At 37.7% G+C, this 21,583-nt stretch overlaps 1 protein-coding gene and 1 long non-coding RNA gene across 3 annotated transcripts; one reads left to right on the top strand and one right to left on the bottom strand.

The window, feature by feature from the left end:
* The first annotated feature begins 9,053 nt into the window (after positions 1–9,053).
* LOC122280938 lies at positions 9,054–11,615 on the top strand. 2 transcript variants are annotated; one of them, XR_006230097.1, is made up of 3 exons: positions 9,054–9,208; positions 10,845–11,042; positions 11,154–11,615. It is a non-coding gene; the product is annotated as an uncharacterized LOC122280938 (long non-coding RNA). The 2 variants fall into 2 exon arrangements; XR_006230096.1 differs by lacking the exon at positions 9,054–9,208 and having other exon boundaries at positions 10,327–11,042.
* Positions 11,616–12,955: 1,340 nt separating this feature from the next.
* Positions 12,956–16,405, bottom strand: LOC122282226 (protein FAR1-RELATED SEQUENCE 5-like). The gene is made up of 7 exons (XM_043094177.1): positions 16,319–16,405; positions 16,176–16,250; positions 15,939–16,067; positions 13,603–15,852; positions 13,394–13,483; positions 13,227–13,304; positions 12,956–13,102 (listed from the first exon to the last, which is right to left on the bottom strand). The coding sequence occupies exons 1-7, from the start codon at positions 16,403–16,405 to the stop codon at positions 12,956–12,958; spliced, it is 2,856 nt and encodes a 951-aa protein (XP_042950111.1).
* Positions 16,406–21,583: the final 5,178 nt, after the last annotated feature.

The following is a 21,583-nucleotide window of genomic DNA, read 5'->3' on the forward strand; positions in this document are numbered from 1 at the left end:
ACATGGTTGGCTAAATTTTTGCACTAAGGTTATAGGTGAAGTCTAATGATTTAAACATTGTTTTCGGATCAATATTTGAGTTTATATTGTGAGTTTGATTGATTGAATTGTTTTATTATTGGATATTTGATTATCTTTATATTTATCTTAATTCATTGTGATTTTCGAATACATTGAATGCTTGAAAAAATCTCTGTAATATTCAAATGAATTTGTAAATGTTATAATTATCAATCATTTATGCTTAATCATTAATATTTATTTTTCTTGATCTTAAATGCTAAATCTTCCAATTAAACGGAATCATTATTCTAGTTTAATTGAAGTAAATCGGTCAAAAATAATATTCTAAATTATTAGACGGATTCTCGAAACCTTAGTTTTTCTCCATATCGATTTATTTTATCATTTTAGTTTTATTTTGCTACTTTAAAAACCTTTTAGTAACTTCTTTTCACTGTTTGAGTTTATTTTTCTTATCTTATTAGTCAATTCCTGTGGATTCGACCCTGTTAGATACTACAACATATGTATACTTGCAGGTAAAACTACGCTAAATTCTTGGTTCGCTAGTTGAGTCAAATTTTAGGCACAACACATTCTAGCTAAATACCATTGTAGTCTTTTCCTTGTTAATCATTTAGCCTGAAGCCATCTCATATTGTTGTAGCAAGGCTTGTAATCTTCTGTTTGTTTTAGGCTCAGCTCTACAAAATATAACATTTTTGTCTGCAAAGACTAAGTGGTTGATTTTAGGAGCACCCCTACAAACTTGTATCCTAGTGTGGCTCTTGACAACTCAGCTTTGTTCAAGAGTCCAATGAAGCCCTTAGTACAAAGTAGAAATAAATATGGGGACAAAGGGTCACATTTTCTTAACCTTCGAGTTGGAAGTTCTTTTTTTTTTTTTAATAGTCGAAGGTCCCCTATCCATGAGAGACCCCATCCCAAAATTTATTAAAAAGCCCTCACGTATAGTGGAGGAATACCATAGAATCCATTCCAAAAAAAAACAAATACTTCCCACAATTACGCACCAAAACCGAAAGATAAAAAACATTACAATTCACCTTCTCAAATAAGGCAAACCTATTTTATCTAAACGTATAAGCCCCTTAATCTGCCCATGAAAGGAAGATGCATCATTAAAATCTAACATCAAACCTTGCGACCCCTGCTTAGCCAAAAAATCCGCAACCATATTGGCTTCTCTATAAATATGGCAAAAATGAACATTGAGCTCCCTAACCATAATTTTCACTTCCTCCCAAAAATCCCAAAGGAACCAATACTTGCATATTTCAAATGCTAACCAACCAACAATAACTGCAGAGTCCAATTCTACCAACACATCCCGTACATTTAATTGTCGACATAACCGAAGTCCATCATCAAAGCTCTACATTCAGCAATGGTGTTGGTAGCATGCCCATATGTATGCGCAAACCCCCCAATGACATCTCCCTGATAATCCCGAAGAATATCCCCTCCCCCAGCCGCACCCGGATTTCCGCATAATCCACCATCCACATTGAGCTTTATTCTTCCTCTATTCGGAGGACTCCATGCAATTAATTTAATATGCTTTGAAGAAATTGGAATCAACGAACATGCAAGCCGCTCCATTACGTCTTTATCCTCTCCACCCATGCGTTGGAATTTTTTCATTTTGCAAGCCATATCTCTAACCCATACTTTAATAGAATGAATAATATTTTCCGGCATAAATTTAGTACCTTACATTCTTGCCACACATTTCGTCCTCCATATTGCCCAAGAAATGACTATAGGGAGAGACCCTCGAAGCCATCCGACCTGAGTGCACATAGAAGCTTTATTCCACCAGCACTACATCATTCCCTCCCAGCACTTGATCTGTGTAATATGAATTCGAGATGCATATGCAAAAAACTTCCAAACCTGTTTTGGTCCTTCTCCTTCACATAATAAAAGATCCAATGTTTCAACCTTGGCCTGAGCACAACACTCGCATTTAGATACTAAAGGAATTCCTAGCCGTCGAATAGCATCATCAATCTGAATAGCTCCTCTTAGAGCATCCCCATCCGGTTCCCCAAAACATCATATTCCTCATAATTTGGGGTTTATTTTGGAGTTTTGATCAAAATGTCCCCCACATCCGGATCCCTATTTTAGGGAAAAGGTTTAGGGACTAAACAGTAAGTCCCCATATTTGGGGACTCACTATTTATTCCCTAAATTATTTTTATCAATATTTTATTCTAATATATCAAATAAATAATTTTTCAATCATCTACACTTTCTCTTATACTCATATTTATTATAGTTTTAAATAATAGTTTTAAAAATAATTTAATTAATTACAAAAATATAAAAAAAATTAATTTTAAAAATATTCTCATATTCACAAAAAAATAATTTAAATTTTTGTTTAAAATATTTACTAGAGTAATAGTTCAAAAAATAAGAAAACATATTGAGTAGTTAAATTTGTAAATAGAAGTGAAAGAAAAAAGTAATAAAAAAGAATAAAAAAATATTATTTAATAGAATAGAGATAGGGATAGGGAATGAGATGTATGAGGTTTTTGAAAGATGAATAAAATTTAGGAAAAAATTTGAGGAAATGTGATTTTGAGTTAAATTATAAGAATGAGGATAAGGAATGGGATGTGGATGCTCTTAGCTCTCCAAACAAAAAAAGACATCTTCTTTGGGATCCAATCCTTCCAAAGCCATTTTTTCCAATTACACACCACCCCGATTTCTAATTAACTGCCATGCAGACTTTGTGGAGAATTCCCCATTTATTGATTTCTGCTAAACACATATATCATTACCTTGGAGAAGCCTAACGCCTGAAGAAATGATTTTAGCAAGAATCTCGTTCACCAGCTCCCATAGCTAACTCAATATGGGTCCCGTTTCATCAACCACCTCTTTAACTTTCAATTTAGCATTCCCAATCATAGGAATCGAATCTTTTAGTGGACCATCTCCTAGCCAATTATCTAGCCAAAATTCACATTTCCTCCCCGAATTAACCACTTCAAATTACACAGGACTCTTGGCATAAGAGCTATAATTTCCCTCCAGAATCTCGAACCTCTTTGTCCCTGCATAACTGAATACACATGGTTATTTCCAACATATTTTGAAGCAAAAAAATCTGACCACATCGTTCCTCCTTTGATTAATTTCCAAGCAAACTTCATAAGCAATGATTCCTGGACCTCATGAAATGCCCGAATACCAAGACCCCCCTTCTCCACCGGTAAACAAATTTGCTTCCAAGAAATCCATTTTCTTTTCTTCTTTTCTACCGAATACCCCCACAAAAAATTTGAAAAAATATTTTTAAGTCCCGATATCACCCCTTTTGGAATATTCAACAGCAGTAACATATGAATAGGCATACTACTAAGCACATGTTTGATTAAACAATTTTTCCCCCAAAAGATAATATTTTACTCTTCCAGCCAGCTACTTTCTTTTGTACTCTAACCAAGAACTGGTCAAATATATTATTTTTCATGCGCCCCACATATAAAGGCACCCCTAAATAGGTGCACGACCAGTTTCCTTCCATGAACCCAAAAATTTCTTTCAACCGAAATAGAAGAAGAGAAAAAGATAAACGACTTACTTGAATTAATTAATTGTCCCGACATTAGTTCATACCTCCTCAAAACCGCCATAAGATTGCGCATAGATGGCCTTTCTCCGTTGGCAAAAATAGCATATCATCTGCATATAATAAATGGGAAATCACATAGCCTCCACTAGAATGAAAAGGCTTAATCTGTCCCAGCCAGAACTCTTTGTTTAGAATCCGCAAAAGAATCTCTTTAGATAAAATGAATAAATAAGGTGAAAGAGGATCACATTGTCGAAAATCGCGAAGCCTTGAAGAATATGACCTATTGGTTCACCATTAATTAATATAGAAAATGATGTAGACTTTATGCACATCATGATCAGCTGAATCCAACTAGACTCAAACCCCATTCTTACCATCACAACCTCAATGAAGCCCTATTCCACCTTGTCATATGCTTTACTCATGTCTAGTTTTAAGGATATGAAACCGCTTCTTACCCTTCCTCTTATTCCTTAAATAATGGATCAATTCATAGGAAATCAATACATTGTTCGAAATAATTCTACCAGGCACAAAAGCACTTTGAGACTTAGAAATCACATGAGGTAAATCATTTTGAATCACTTTTAAGATGAGTTTATAAATGAGACAAACTGATTGGTCTATAATCAATCAATTTCAACTGTGTTTTCTTCTTTGGCACTAAAGAGATAAAAGTACGATTTATTTTTTTGAGCAAACTCACTAGAGTTTAGAGCTTTTAGGATAGCAGTTGAGATAGTCTTTCCAATGGTCTGCCAATATCTCTGGAAAAACATAGGTGACATGCCACCTGGGGTAGGAGCTTTGGTCAGATGCATCTGCATTAGTGCCTTGTAAACTTCTTCCCCAGTGTAAACCTTAGTTAAATCCTCATTCATGGTGGCTTTTACCCTTCTCTCTACATTTTCAATAATATCCATTGAGCCCCTTTGAACTGAACCAAAAAAGAGAGTGTTGAAATAATTCAAAATAAGTTTGTCTTGATCCTCCCCCTCTTGCCATACACCACTATCATCTTGCAACTTGAGGATGCTATTCTTTTTCCTCCTTTGTGAAGCTTTTGCATGAAAAAACTTAGTATTAAGATTACTCTTTGCCAACCATATGGCTCTTGATCTCTATTTCCACATAAGCTCTTCTCTTTCCAACCACATCTGAACCTTATCCCTAGCTGAATTGATAGCTTCTCTATCAACATCCATTGGATTACATTTTTGTAGCAGTTGGAGATATGCTTGGCCTTCTGAATCTGTGTATGTACCTTGCCAAACTTATGCTTGTTCCACAATTCTAACCATTGGCTGCAACCTTTGATCATCTCAGCAACTTCACCCTTACTGCTCTGTGAGGATCCATGCTTCCAAGTATTTTCAATTATCTGAGTGCAATCCTCCTCTCCAAGCCATATAGCCTCAAATCTAAAAGGCTTTTTCCTTCTTTTATAATAGCTACCTCTATTTAAATCCAACCAGATTGGCATATGGTCTGAGTTAGCTACTGAGCCATGTATAATAGTGGCACTTTGGTAAAGTTGACACCAACTAAGATTAGCAAGAAAAAGATAGAACCTTTCCCAAATAGAAGAAGATCCACCTCTATTATTGCACCAGGTAAAATTCGACCTAGTGAACCTCAAGTCCTTTAGCTCACAGTCTAATAATATCATTCTAAAATCAAGAATATATTGTTCAGGTCTAGCTCTACCCCTTCCCCCCAACCACTTCTCACTTTGAGCTAAAATCTCATTGCAATTATCAAATATAAGCCAAGGTTGATCCTCACCTCTCCATAAAGTGCGAATTAGATTCCATGATTCCCACCTCTTAGTAGCATCATGATTTCCATAAATTCCAGTTAGGAACCACTATTTTTTAGGGGCATTATCATCCCGTATTTGAGCATCTACATGAGACTTTGAGTAATTCAAAACAGACAAATTTACCTCCTTTTTCCATAATAGAGCCAAGCCTCCTCCATGTCCAATACAATCACTTGACAAGCAATTCTCAAACTCCAAATTGAACTTGCACCTCTCTATAGCCTAAGCAGCCAATTTTGTTTCTTGGAGAAACAAAACATAGGGATTTTCCTTCCTGATTAAATCACGAAGGGTTCTAATACCACGTGGGTTCCCAAGCCCACGGGTATTCCAACTTAGGAGTTTCATGGGTCCCAGTAGGGCTGGGATCTAGCCTCCCCCGGTATAGGTTGTTTTTCATATGAACCAACACTCACTCGCCTATGTTGTGCCTTTAAACGCTTTGAAGATCTTCCTAGTTCCTCCGCCCCACAGATAACTTTTGTTTTCCCAGTGATATCAAACTATGAATTGTTTGATCATGAGCTTCACCGAATGGCTCTCTTCTTTTTCATCTACGGGTACCAACTTTCTTATGAGGGACCAACTCTACTGGACTAACAGTACTCATCACATTACCTTGGGCCAATCCTTCACTCCGAGGGCCATCCATCTTCATCTTGTCCACATGAGGCCCATCCACAAATACTTCCCTCCCTACTGATTTCAATCGCAGATTACTATCCATTTCAAAAATCCCTAACTTTCTGTTTTTAAAATCCTTTCCATTTATCACGTGTAACGGTTTTGATAAGGATGGACATCCCATATTAACCCCTTCCGTGTTTTTAGCTTGAAAATCCACTGATTGAAAAAGATTCCCATCCTTTCTTGGATTGCCATCCCTCTGACTATCAACGTTAACTCTTTGACTACCAGCCACCGTAGTATCCATCGTAACTAGTGGCTGCATCCTCTCCTTCTGATGATCCTGTTGTCCTCTTTGAACTCCATTGTTAATAGTAGCACTTAACTAAAGACAATATGGGAGCATATTAGTATCATATGAATCCATCTCCCCTGACCATGATTCACAATCATGATGAACATGATCCAGCATCCCACATTCATAGTAGAAATTTTGAAGTCTCTTGTACGTAAAACTAACCCACACTGATTGAGCTAAGCCAAGATTAATCTTCCTCGCCCACAAGAGAGGCTTAGTGATATCCAGATGCACCCTAACAAGCATAAACTCTCCCCATGCCATCTCCCCCTTCTCCAGATCTACTTCCTCTACCCTTCCTATTGCCTTCCCTATAATATTGCCCATGTATTCATTTCTGGCCATTAATTGCAGGTTATGGATTCTAACTCAAAAAAGAGCTTTAACCAACTTAATTTGATGAACTTATTGAAGTCCATCCACTTCACTCACCAATACAAGATGTTTATCAAACGTCCTTGATCCTTCTCTCTTCACCCCATTCTTATCATGTACATCTTTGAATTCAGCACTAAACAAAGTTGGATCTAGATCACTCACAGCATTGGCTTCACAAGTCTCTATATTCTCCACATGGTTTGCTTGAAGGCCAACTTATTGAAATGTTTCTTTGTAAGCAGCTTAAAAATCAAGCAACATTTACCCATTTCAAACGCAGGATCCAGCTCGGAGGAATGCACCGTTATCTCCTCAGCTACTTTTTCCGTAAGGGAGAGGCATTGGTAAAGGCCCTCCAAGTCCATCTTCATCACCCAACTAAACTACACACACTCCAGATGAAATCTTAAAGATAGTGTAGAGGAGAAATCTTGTACATTGACAGGAAGAGAGCCTAGATGTCAGGAAGAACCGAAGAGAGGAAATAGGATGAACATTGTTCACGAGTAGAAGAGTTAAGGAAGTGTGGGTACCGAACATTGCAAGTGCCGCATGCCCCATAGAACGTACGGCCAGCTTGTGGTGTGTTTCAGTTCCTTTTTTTTTTTTTTTTTCATTTGTTAATTTCAGAGAAATTTTGAAAGAGAGAACAAATAAAATTATCTATTAAAAAAAGGTTTCTTTGGGCTATACATATTGAATCAAAATGTTTTTTTTCCCACAAGAAGTCCATACTTTAAGTATGAGGAGAAGATCATTTTTGTGAGAAGAGCATTAGGTTTTAATTTTTTATTTTTTTAAATCTGGGATGCGTTCCTTTCTCTACATATGATCACTTGAAGTTTTAAGATTCTATTAATTTTTATATATGTACATGTAATTTGCAAATATGAGTGAAGTTCCAAATTATTAAAGTAGCACACTAGGATCGCATTTGGTTATATAGATAAGATAAGATGAGATGAAATGAAAATTGAAAAAAATATTATTAGAATATAATATTTTAATCTTATTTTTATTTTAAAATTTAAAAACGTTGAATGGCTGATTGTATTTTGTATAAAAGTTTTTTAAAAATATATAATAATTAAATGAGATTATTTATAAAAGCAAACTAGGCCTAAATTTGTTTACTATTTTAGCAAAAAGAGAGCTCATGATCAAAGAAAGTAATGGACCCCATAAGTCTATCAATAATAGTGCACGTTAAAATCTTTCTGATGAATCTCCAAAGTTTCCCGTCCCTGTCAATCCAATCCACTAATATATATATATATATATTAAAGAATTGTTATAAACTCATATGATTGATAGCTAAGTTCTGGTGGGTCAGAAAAAAAGATGAAAAGAAGATTCATTGAATCAATTGAAAAAAAATGTGCGGGCCAAAGGGCAAATGAGGCCTATGTTTCAAAGACTTACGAGTCTTCGATTTGGCTTTGTTAGCCAAAGAGGAATGGAGGATGATGCAAGATGAAGGGTCCCTACTATATAAGATTTATAAAGCTAGATATTTTTCAAATTGTCATTTTTTGAAAAGCTGGTTTGGGAAATAACCTGTCATACATATGGAGGGGAATCTAGGAGGTAGAAAAATGGATGAGTAAGGGGTGTAGATGGAGAATTGGGGATGTGAATACTGCCAATTTAAGGGATGACTCAGTGGAAAGCATTATTGATTGTAACACACAATGGTAGCAAGGGGAGAAGATAAGAACCCTTTTCAATTCTAGTGTAGTATCTGAAATTTTGAAAATCATGATCTACCTTGGAGAACAACCTAATAAATGGGTTTGGACACAAGAAAGGAGTGGTAAATTCTATGTTAGAAGCTCCTACAAACTCTTTAAAGAGAGGTTAAAAACCGTCACTAAAAATTATTTTTTGTGACGATTTTTTATTAGCTTTCGCAAAAAATTACCAAATTTTTATTTACGTTTGAACGGTATGATATTCATTTGAACTACACTTTTTTGTGATGATTTTTCTATCTTAATAAAATTATTTTTTTGGAGAAATTGTATAATATGTTCTAACTATTTACTATTTACGTTCAAACAAACTTTTGAGACTGAGAATTTAGGAAAAGTCTTGTTGCAGGCCACTTGCGGACGGATTCGCGCACCAGGCTGACGTGGACATTAATGAAACGGTGAGTTCCATTCTAAGCGGGAAGATGAATTTGACAAACCGGCTGCAGTCCTTTCGATATTCACTTTTCCCACCTTTTTCTTTTTTCACTTCTCCTCTCACCTCTCACCTCTCACTTCTCCTCTCACCTCTCACGCCGTGGGAGCAAAGGTCGAAAATCCTCCCCATCACTTCTCCTTTCGTTCGGAACCACTGCAGTAAGCCGGGGTGGCGCAGATCTGTGCAGTCGGGAATAAATATATCGGAAGAGGTCTCTCTCTCTCTCATGCTTAATCGATCTTCGATCGTTAACATAGGATATATATTGTTGTTTTGCTTAATCGATCTGTACTTGGCCTAGGGTTTTCTGTAGGACTTGGCCTAGGGTTTTAATTTTTTGGGGTTTTCTGTTGGACTTGGCCTAGGGTTTTATTTTTTTGGGGTTTTCTGTGTTTTTCTTGTTAGAAGCCCCTAATCTGTTCGAAGATGTTATTTAGGGTTGGTTTGAGTAAATTAACATGATTTGTATACATTTTATCGATCTGTACATGCTGTTGGACTTGGCGAAGGGTTATAATTTTTTGGGTTTTCTGTTTTTTTGTCTGTTAGAAGCCCCTAATCTGTTCGAAGATGTTATTTAGGTTGGCTGTGAGAAAATGAACATGATTTGTAATACATTTTCTCGATCTGTACATGCTGTTGGACTCGGCTTTGGGTTTTTTTATTTTTGGGTTTTCTGTGTGTTCCCTGTTAGAAGCCCCAAATCTGTTCCAATATTATATTTAGATTTGCTGTGAGAAAATTAACATCATTTTTAGTAGATAATCTGGATCTGTACATGGTGTTGGATTGTAATAGGCCACTATTTTTTTAATTTTATTTGGATTTGAGGAATTGTTAGAAGCCCCTAATCTGGTTTTAAGGATACCCATGGATTTGGATTTGTTTGGATTTGTTTTTAGTCTTGTGAATTGAAAGCAACAAAAAGTAAGTCTGATTTCCAATATCCAAGCTCTGTATTTTCTGAATCCATCTGAAAACAAGGCTTGAGGCCATACAAATATGTTATAAACTTTCACCTTTGATGGTCCCATGTGTTTGGCCCTTCAATCTTTTTAATATGTCGTGACATCAATAATCTATACGCCCACCAATATCTTCGTTGTTCATTTTCTGTTTTTGCAATATTGTAGCTTAGACTGCCACTTCTTGCATTTTTATAAATAATCTGTGTAGTTTTAGCAAGAACATTTTTTTGTAACTTTTTTAATTTAGCTTGTTTACTTTTACTCTGTCTTTGATGTTAGAGATTTGCACTTCCTAAACATATATAACGGTTATTTCTTGATTTGTATACAATTATCTTCACAAATCCCGACTTTACTGGCAACTTTTTGTAAAGTATGTGCGCGCTGGGATGTGGACACCATCATATGTGATGAACTAGTTTATTTATGTTTAGAGTTCCATACTTTCTGCATATAGCAGTATGTGAAGTGAACTTAAGTTTTCATTTTTACAAGTTACTTTTGCAAAGTATGTGTGCGCTTGGATGTGGATACCATCATGGTAGATGAACCAACTTTTTTATTTTTATCTCCTAGTAATTTGAAGTTCCTATTGATATCTGTTAATGTACCAAAGTACACTTTGCTAAAGCATTAAACACACCTTTACACTTCACTTCAACCCAATGTGAAGCACAATATGTGTAACTCCTTTTGCACTTGATTTTTTAGGATTAAACTCAGCTCCCCTTCGGGTGGATTAAAAATAATATAATCTTTTTAAGGATTAAACCATCTAACGTTTTGGGTGATTAAACTCTCTTGTTTTAAAAAAAAAAAAAACTTGTAAACCCCAACAGCAAACAATGAATGAAAAACACTAATATTTTTTAGCAACAGCATACTCCATTGTTGATTGGGAACATGTTATCTGAGGGAGATAAGGTATCATCGTCAGTTTCTTCATCTTCTATTGTTAATCATACTTTGAGAATCAACCCAATTTGCAATTGTGGGTCACCTGCTTCACTTAGAACATCGAACACGCCAAGAAATCCGGGCCGATCATTCTTTGGGTGTTCAAAATACAATACCAAGGTACAAAAATTAATTATTGTATACTTATCCAGTACCAATTTCAGATTGACTACACCATCCTTCACATTCTCATATATGTTTGTTTGTTTGTTTGTTTGTTTGTTTATATAGGGATTACCACATTGCAACTTTTTCATATGGGCAGATAGTGGTAAGGAAATGGAGAATGACCTTATGAAAGTATTCATTGAGATTTTGATGAAGAAGGAAGAGCTCCAGAAAACACATGAAGAGTTGCAGAAAACACATGAAGAGGTTCGCCAATTATTGCAACTTTTTTGAAGAAGAGAGGAAGAGGTGCGAACAATGATGGAAGAGGTTCGACATTGTTCGGAAGAGGTTCGCCGTAGAGATGGCGAAATTGTCAAGCGGGAGGTGGAAGTCCGGCGTCAACGCACACATATTCGTATATGTGTGGCAGTTTCTATTTTACTTTATTTGTACTTTATACGATCGCTTTGAGTATTAATAGGCATTTAGTTGTGTTTTGTATAAATTTGTTAGTGCAAGTTCAGAAGTTGGAACTTTTGGGACAACTCTTTTATGTTGGTATTTGTAATTTTTGTGTGGAAATTGAAGTGTATACATGCCTACAGGTCTGGCAACTTACTAGTAGAAATCTGGAAGTTTTTTGGGGAAATCTGGACAGTTTGGAAGGTGCTTGAAATGTAGTTTATGCATGATAGACTTTTTTATTTGAGTAGTTCAGCTGGACCATGCAAATCCGAACACCTTACTTGTGCATGATAGCCTGTTTCCGTCATCATCTTCTTTGATGAGGCATAATAAAGAGGACTTTGTAACAAGTATATACTTGGCACTTTAGTGAAGGTTTTAGATCAAGAGGACTTCTGGGACAGATTAAGCGGATGATGATTTTTGGTGAAAATCAAGTATATACTTGCCTTCTAGGAGACACTCACTCGGCTACATACAACTTAAGTGGCATGGATGGGTGCCACTTTACGTAACTCATGATGAATATAAGCAAAATCTATATACAGTACATTATGATTGAAGATAAATTCCTTTAGTGTTTGTTTTACTCGGCAGGAAGCAGGGGAAGGTGCTGACCCCATCTATACCCCAAAAGCAACCCATAAAACAACACTTCCTTGCTCGGCACATGAACTTGGGTTCATCCACAACAAATATTTATATACGGTTCAGGATTAGACTAAATCAGCAATTGTAAAACCTGTGAATCATCCACAACAAATATATATATACAGTAAATCTGAAATACACTCTCCCTACCAAATCAGCCCCTAATCTCCTTCCATATTATGCAGGAAAATAACGTCATTCACATGGGATAGAGTTGGAAGTATCCATCAATTACTTGAACCCCTGATCGACAATAAGCTCTTAAGTTCTCAAAAAAGTATTTACAACAAAGGTCCACCCTATGATAAATAATTACATAGCTATGTACCCAACAAAAAATAATTACAACTTCTCCACCCATCAAATGCCTAATTACAAAAACTAAAGTCCATAAGTCAATACAAATGATTACAAAAATATTATATCCACCCATCAAAAAATTGCAACTCAAAAGCTGGATCAACGCACACAAGCTCGACTCCCCATCATTATTCCTATTAATCTTCCATGGCTTTGCACAAAATACTTCCCAATCATCAACATGATTAAACTGGAAAGTAAAAGCACCCAATACAAATGGATATGCTCAATCAATTTCCAATATATATGGTAAATTAAGATGTTTAAAGCAAAAAATGACATCAAAGTATCATGTGCCCAGCAATATTAAACATTTAATGCCTACTAAAGTTAGTGCAAAATATGTGTATGCGATGGAAAGTGTATTTTAAGTTTAGCTAGCTGAAAATCCACAAAATACCACTTCCTTCACATGCGGCTTATATATATATATATAATGCATGTACTCAATACTCCACCAAACATGCAAGTGTATTTTTTCCACAAGTAGATATCTTGAGCATCATGATTAAACATTCTATGTATGATAATAGATGCAAAATTGCCATACTTCCTTCATGATCAAGCTGGGTTCCATCCGGATGAAGTTGCATCTGTCACACGTATAATATAACGGTTAAAATTCAGGCCCAATACATCCTCTAAAAAAAGAATTCACCATGTGAAAACATTTTTCATTTAGTTTGAGATGACAAAAATCTAACTAAATCATCTTACACTTTCTTGCGTCTCATTCACCGCAAAGTCTAACTCGGTGACACTAAAGTCCAACACTTCGGTAGTGTTTTGAGGAGGCTAATAATACAGCATGCAAAATATTAGTAAGAAGTAAAGTTTAACCATGAGAAATCTTCCCTAGTAAATCTGAAAAACCCAAATGAAACCTGAAATGTGACACTTTGTTGTGTCCCAACAACTGTGGAACCAAATAAATTCCTTCTAGTTCCCACAACTTCGCCTTCTACTCCATGCGGCTACAAAGGAAGCAAATAAAAACCAATTTCTATTAAGTCATAAAGGCATAATAACAGTAAAGCACACTTTCTTGAAGCAGTAAAATCTGGAAATTCCTTTAGTCTGTAATTGAGTTAACCTGTTTACGTTTTCCTTTCTGAGTAGCCTTCTTTGTCGTGGGTTTAATATGTTCAATCATGGATTTTTTCCTGAGAGAAGGCGGTCTGCCTTTTCCTCTCACTACATGGGGACTCAATACATTCTTAGAAGTGGCAGTTGTGGTGGGCACGGCAGTTGTTGTAACATTCACCTTTGATGGCGGCTTGTTCGTGCGGTAGCCTAAGTTCATTGCATCTAACTTAGCTAGCATATCCTCAGTGTGCTCATCACATGAAGATGCATTTGTGGCTACTTCGTTGCATTTCTTGATGATACGTGAATATCTGCATACTTCAGGCCTCTCATCAACCCCATCGTAACTACTTCGTATAAGAGTGTAAGTTCTCTTTATGTCTTTCCGCCATCGATCTAGTATGTACTTTTCTGGCACCGAGCGGACTTTGTTAACTCTCATAATGCCCAATACATGCCTACACAATACCCCTCTCATCTCAAACAAGGCACATGAACACTTCACCTCACATTCAGCCTCATTAAAGTACACCGTGTGGGTAACCTCCTTGATGAAATCATCAACATTCACTTCATCTTCTACATTGTATGTTGCAATTACACCATCCTTCCTGTGTAGAGTTGGAAGAGTTGCAAGCATCCCTATTACTTCTTTTTGAACTTCTCTAAATTTATTGCAAGTGTATATGTCTTGAAAAGTCTTCTCAAGTGGAGAGGGGGAGACGATGGGAATTGTAACATTGAATGACTGGAAGTCCGCCGCACTTTCATTCTCAATCTTCTTCCTCAATGCATTATCGAACTGATCGACAAACTCTTTTAAGTTTGTCTTAGCATGAACATACCCGTCGAAAAACGCATTCATACTCTCGCTTCTTTGGGTTGTACTCATTCCAGCCCAGAAAACATCTTTCATGAATACCGGTGCCCAATACGTATGCTCAGCATATAAACTTTTCAACCAAGCATTATCCTGCAAGTTGTACTTCGTAATTAACACTTCCCAAGACCCCTCAAACTCCTCAACTGTGTGAGAGTCATACACACAATTTAACAACCCAGTTTTCAACCCAGTTTTGAATTCACCATGTGAACCTAGCTTCTCAGGCAACTTTTTCAAAATGTGCCATAAGCAAAATCTGTGTCGACTGTTTGGAAAGACAAGGCTTATTGCATTTTTCATGGCTCTATCTTGGTCCGTGATAATAGCCTTGGGAGCTTCACCGTCCATACAATTACACCAGGTCTGAAATAACCATGTAAACGTTTCTGTATCCTCACTAGAAATTAATCCTGCGCCCAACAATATCGACTGTCCATGGTGGTTTACACCCACAAACGGTGCAAACGGCATCCCATATCTGTTTGTCAAATAGGTCGTGTCGAAGGTCACAACATCACCAAAATATTTGTAGGCTGCCCTACTTCGTGCATCCGCCCAGAATACATTCCTCAACCGCCCGTCATCATCCATATCCATTAGTGAAAAGAATCCGTCATTTTTGTATTGCATCCGCGCAAAATACTCACGGAGGGCTCCAGCACCACCTTTCCCAAGTCGAAGGTGGCGTGCCTTGTCAATATAATTCCGACAGTCCTTTTCATTGAATGGCAAGTTCTCAAACCCACCCGCTTCTTGCACAAGAGAGGCAAAACTCTTGTTCATTCTTATCCCAGCTTGATCATTTATGTCTAACACTCTCTTAACAGACTCGCTCACTTCTCTATTGCAGCGAAAAAATCTCGACTTTTGTGGACTTAAGCCGTGATTATGGGAATTATCTACACTGTTCACCTTTAACACACCTCTTTCTAACGTCACATTTATTCTTGCCTTACAGTCTGTCTTTGATGTCGGACGTGGCCTGGCAACATTAGACATACGGTTCCGTGCCTTCCCACCCCTGGCACAACCCAATGTGACATATCTCAGGCTCCCATCCTCAAACCTATGGCTCCTCTGAGTCATTATCCCAAAACCGCATTGTTGCCCATATCTTTTATAATAAGACAATAAGTCCTCTTCAGATTTAAACACCATTCCCAATTTCGGCTCCTCAACAATATCGGCCCCCTCAGTTTGGGGCACATTATCATGTGGCCCAGACAGATCATCACTCCCCCCATTAACAGTATCCATACTTTTTCCAGTAGACTCAGGTGTGGGATCTTGGGTTTCATCAACATGGCTTGAACTTGCAGAGTGTAGACCACTCGAAGGGTTAAGATTCGACTCGCATGGGGGCAACGGGTTTCCCTGCAGTTTACACCCACAAAATGAAATAAATCAATTTCATACATGGTTAAAAATAAGTGCAAAATCTGCTTGGGTGAATTTATCACCTGACTAGTTTGTGTAGATGCACTGGCTTCAGGACACTCGAAAAATGGGGGTAACCACGCATTTGGCATTGGTGGATGGCAACCATGCATATAGTTTGAAAAATCCAGGTAACATGGTATTGGTATCACCTACAGATTATGAAAGAAATGTGTATTAATATAGCTCACGTCATTTGGTTCTAAAGGTTTAATATTAGTACATAAATACATCGTCTCTTGGTTTAATTGAGATGTCACCTGGGTTGGTAGATTGGTTGATGGATTTGCAGTTGGAGACGTCGATCCCAGTGGATAGAATGGTATTGCTATCATCTGTGGAACAAAACCAGTCATGATAAAGTCACTTTCAGGAATTTAAGATAATTTGCTCAGTTCCATACCTGGGAGGGAGGATTTGTGGATGGATTTGTTGTGGAATCTGCTGTAGAACGTGTTATAGGATATGCATGGTCCTTCCCTTTCTCCATCTAAACAAAGCATTAGAAAATTCAAAAAATTTCTTCACTATAATTTTAATCAAAGGCAATAAAGTAATTACAATTCTTTTTAAAGCTGGCGACGTGTTCTCTGTTAAGTAAATTGGAATCAATCCTCCCTCCTTGGTTGTAATTATTTTAAGAGATATTAAAAAAAATAACTAAGTTTTAATTGTGTAAAGCCGGAAGAAAAATGCTAGTATGCTTTAACAAATGTTGCTAAAACATAACTGAATTACATGTATATCTAAGAAAGTTGATGAATTAAATGACATGCCTATACCCAAAAAAACAATTCTGGTACCTTAAGCATAACCATGTAATCATGTAGCAAAATAATAATATATATATTATTATATATTGCAGAAAATATACAAAGTTCTCATTTAAGCATTCATATAATATTCAGTACATTTTGTTCTCATTCTCTTAACAATAACATTAAACCAAACATATAGTTCACCATTTCATAAAACAAAGCATTAAGGGGTCCGTGAGGATAATTATTTTGACCGGTGGGAATAGTTCATGGTTAAGAATCCGTCTTCAGCTACAACCGAACATTAACATGCATGAACTTGGGAAGATAATAAATTAGAAAAGCGAAGGTTTTTACTAATTTTTATCTTACCATAAGCTAAAGTCTAAAAAATATTTGCCTTATTTAAATAAAAAAAAAATAAAAGTTTGTTTCACCATGTCCAGTTGTACTTCGTATAACTCTGTTTTCATACTCCATGTAACTCTGTTTTCAAAAGGCAAAGCCAAATCCTTCGTTATTACAACAACCAGGAACTAAATGCAGTTACAGTTTTCCTTAAATAAGCAAGTTTATACCTTTCCAGGAAGTGGTCGCGCAGAGGACCTGGTGAAGCAGTTGACGTCGTCGCGCAAACGAGGAAAGTTGTGCAGTGGAGGTGCTCGCGCAGAACAGCTGGTTGTGCAGTGGAGGTGGTCGCGCGGAGCTGGTTCGGCAGTGGAGGTGGTCGCGCGGAGCTGGTTGTGCAGTGGAGGTGGTCGCGCGCGAAGGGGGTGGTTCTGCAGTGGAGATGGTCGCTCGAAGGTGGTTCTCGCGCAGAGGAGGTGCTCGCGCGGAGGAGATGGTGCGGATGAGATCGTCGCACGCTGGAGATGAGGCTGCTCGGTCGGGGAGCTCAGGTCAGGGTCGCTCGGAGCAGCTTCAAGACGTCCTGGGAGGGAAAATGCCAGAACTAGCGTGCGGAAGAAGTTTTCGTGGGATCGTCCGAATTTTTTTTTTTTTTCTCGACTGCCACGTCATCATTAGTGCGCGAATCCGTCCGCAAGTGGCCTGCATGTAGAACTACTCGAGAATTTAATATGGCCACGTGAGCCCTCTCCAACTTTTCCCACTTTCCCAAATGTTTATACCCCCACATTTGAAGTTCTCTCTCTACATTGTAGATGGAAAATATGGAGCTTGCAATTGGAGATTTTAAAACTAAGAACAAGTTGGACTAGTGAAGGCACTGAACACTAAGAGCAAGTTGGGAGAGCATGAGATTTTAAACGATGTACGTGGAACTTGATGGTTTTATTTTCGGTTTTATTTTCTTCGATCTCAAGGTAATAACAAAAATGCACTCTTTTAGTTTCCTATTCATATATAATATCATAGTTAAATATTAACATGTTCACATCCGAACGTTAAAATTATTAATGCTGTCCTTTTGATGGTCTATGGATCTTTATCATCAATAAGAACATTTTGAGAGATAAATTTGATTTTCTGTGATGGTTTTTCCGTCACCAAAAACTGATTCTTTTGTAGTAGTTTACGTTCAAGCACACTAATCTTATATATTTGAAATATAGTATGTTCAAATGTTACTAAGAGTTATGCTTGAATGCTTTTTTAGTGCCTGGCCTGTATCTTCTGTCATAAAAAGTTGGAATGTTCGAACAGTTAACCAAACGCTAGGTGACAAACCATCACAAAAAAGGATTTCTCCAATGGTTATCAAATTCTTTTTTTTTTTTAATTTTTATTTATTTATTTATTTATATATATATATATATATAAATTTTTACGGGTTGTTCTATCACAATAAATGAATACTCTTGTAGTGTATTTGATGTTCATTAAAGCTAAAAACACTACTGTATTCATGGTTGAAATGGTTTGAGCATAACATATTTGTCTATAGTAAAAGAGTGAGGTTAAGGGCTGAGCATATGAATTCATGTGATGACATTGACCTAAATTCCCATCTACTGATCTCATGAGGGATTGGAATACCCTTGCTCGCCTAGGACTGTTCACCGATCGGACCCGGCCCGGCAACAAGATATTCCGACCCGACCCGATTCTAGTGCATTTTGTTTACCCAACAATAGTTTCAGAATAGCGTTCTGACCTAACGGTAGTTTCGGTCCATTTCGCTCTGTCTCTGTCTCCCTCGCTCTCTCTTTCTTGTTCTAAGAGTCAGTGCAAACATGACCTTATAGATATGGCTAAATAGAAAAGTCTTTCCTGATTTCCTGGTTCTAGTTGTTTCTGAGATTTCAAAACTCGTCACTGGAATCTCTCTTTTATCTGATCTAATATTCTAATTGTATAAAAAAATAATAATAATCTAATATTCTAATTGGATTTGGAGTCTTGGACGGCACTCACAAATCCCTCACCATGAGTTTCTCTCCCTCTTACAAGTTCTCTCTCAGCCGAGCCCTCTCTCTTGTGCTGAAGACCCACCAACAGCCACCACTGATTTCGGATCAACCACCCCAAGATTCACCCCAAACTCTCACAGTCCAGATTTGAGCTCGACCGCCTGAGCGATGCCGGTAAGATCTCTCTCTCTCTCTCTCTCTCTCTCTCTCTCTCTCTCTCTCTCCCCCTCTCTTTTGATTTTTCTTCGTTGTGATTTGGGGCTGTGATCTGTTGGCTTGCATGGGAGAGAGAGAGAAAGAAAATCACAGATTCACAATAACAGAGAGAGAGAGAGAGAGCGAGAGTAATACCTATAGATGAGGGAGACCTTCTGAACAACAGATCAACGCTGACAGAGAGAATCCCAATTGTGGAAATTGCGAATAGACCAACGCCGAGGGAGAGTGAGCTGCACATTTTGTGTGGAAACGGGTTACGGGTATTACCCGATTAGAAATGGTTACGGTATAACCCATTTCTGATTTTTCAAGTAAACGGGTCGATATTTTGGGTCAGCTTGGGTTTACGGTTTATTTGTACAGTCCTAGTGATGCCCTGTAACAACCCGCTCATTCTTTCTCTAATAGTTATGAGTCTTGTTCTACGTGCCGAACCTCAATGGCGTGTTTTTAAAGATACCAAGCCGATTTTAAAGCAAGACCAGTATTTTAAAACTTATGAATATTTTAAATGCCACGAAAATGTTTATATAGGATATTTTCAATGCTATTGGAATAAGTTGATTTTAATTGATACAATTATAATATTTTTGAAGAGCTCCAAAAATATTATAATTGTGAAAAATTATTTAAATTAAATGATTTTAGTCATTTAAAAATATTATAAGATTTAAAATATGTTGAAAACTCTAAATTAAATTAAATGATTTAATTCTCTTCAAATGATTAACAAGATTTCATCATTTTAATTAATGATGAAGGAATATTATTTTATAAATTTTAGTTTATAAAATAATATTCTATCTTAATTCCTCTCAATATTTTAAATTAAATAAATGCTTACACATTTTCAAATTAGTATTTAAACTCACCGTTAGATCGTTTTGTAGATCTTAAGACGAAGGGCCTAGATTAAATACCAAATTCCCTAGCTTTTTCCCTTCATTTTTCCTTTCTTCTTTCTCTCTCCTCCCCCCTTTTCTCTAGCCTGGTGGATAGCCTCTCTCTTTTGTCCCTCCACCATAGCACCTTTTCCACTCTAGCCCAGACACTGTCGACCGTCCAGCCTCACCTCCACTACTGGCATCTCTCCATCACGCCGGCAAGTCCAATTTCACCGATGATGAGTCCCACGATAGCTTTCCCTCTCTCCTCCTCCCTCTTTTTGAAATGGGTTTGAAAACCCATTTCTCCTCCCTTGCACTGCCGTACGCTGCCAATTAGGACACCGAACACTTCCACCGGCCCCACCACCTCACGGGCTCCATATCCATGGTCTCCCTTTCCCCTAACTCTCTCCCTCTCTATTGCACCACCTTAAGCATGTACACATGGCTTACATGGGTTCTCCACCGTGTGCTGTAGTACACGGCCACCCACGGCCTCCAGCTGCCACCGGTAGCTTCCCCTAGCAACCCTCTTCCTCCCTCAATCACCCATACACGGCCACCCACGGCCTCCAGCTACCACCGGTAGCTTCCCCTAGCAACCCTCTTCCTCCCTCAACCACCCATACACGGCCACCCATGGCCTCCAGCTGCCACCGGTAGCTTCCCCTAGCAACCCTCTTCCTCCCTCAACCACCCATAACCTCGATCTACCCCTCATGCACGTCCCCTCTCTCATGAGTTTCCTCACCTTGCAAGGCCTAGATCTACCGTAGGACGACCGTGTAGCCTCCACCTCACCACCACAGCTTCACCAGCAACCTCCTAAGCTCCTCCATGCACCCTCACTCTCTCGAGTGCACTATTCATGGTGAGATGCCGCCATGCTCTGCCCCTCACCACCATGAGCCTCCCCATGGCCACCATTTCCAGGTCCACCAATCCGCATGATAACACAACCACATTGCATGGTGGACAACCACTGTATGTGGCCAACAGCCACTGTATGCGGTTTAACGCCACATACAACTCTTACAACTCTTCCGATGCCTTTGATCATGACGGGCAGTGAGCAACGCATATGTGATGACCCGTTTTTACGTGTATTTTCACTGAAGGGTTGTTTTTAATTTAATTAGTATATTGGTTTATTTATTTTAAATTAATGTATCTTAATTGGTTTTTAATTTATTTGATGTTGTGTTTAATTTATTTAGTCGTTTTGCAATTTTTAAAATTGTTTTCGGCATATCTGTTTTTGGTTTCCGGAGTGAGGATTGAACCTAATTTCTTTTCTTTTCTCTTTTTCTTTTTTCCTTTTTCCTTTTCTTTTTCTTCTTTTCTTTCTTTTTCTTCTTCTTTTCTTCCTATTTTCTCTCTCCCCACGAGCTGCTCTCTTCTCCCTCTCCTTTCCGTTGCCGCCACTTTGACC

This window comes from Carya illinoinensis, chromosome 11 (genome assembly GCF_018687715.1).
Source record: "Carya illinoinensis cultivar Pawnee chromosome 11, C.illinoinensisPawnee_v1, whole genome shotgun sequence".
Taxonomy (NCBI): Eukaryota; Viridiplantae; Streptophyta; class Magnoliopsida; order Fagales; family Juglandaceae; genus Carya; species Carya illinoinensis.

Coding starts and splice junctions, on each gene's coding strand:
- LOC122282226 (XM_043094177.1), bottom strand. CDS start 16,405: ATGGAGAAAGGGAAGGACCATGCATATCCTATAACACGTTCTACAGCA. Junction 15,853..15,938: donor CATCTACACAAACTAGTCAG/GTGATAAATTCA, acceptor TGTAAACTGCAG/GGAAACCCGTTGCCCCCATG. Junction 13,484..13,602: donor AGAAAGGAAAACGTAAACAG/GTTAACTCAATT, acceptor CTTCCTTTGTAG/CCGCATGGAGTAGAAGGCGA.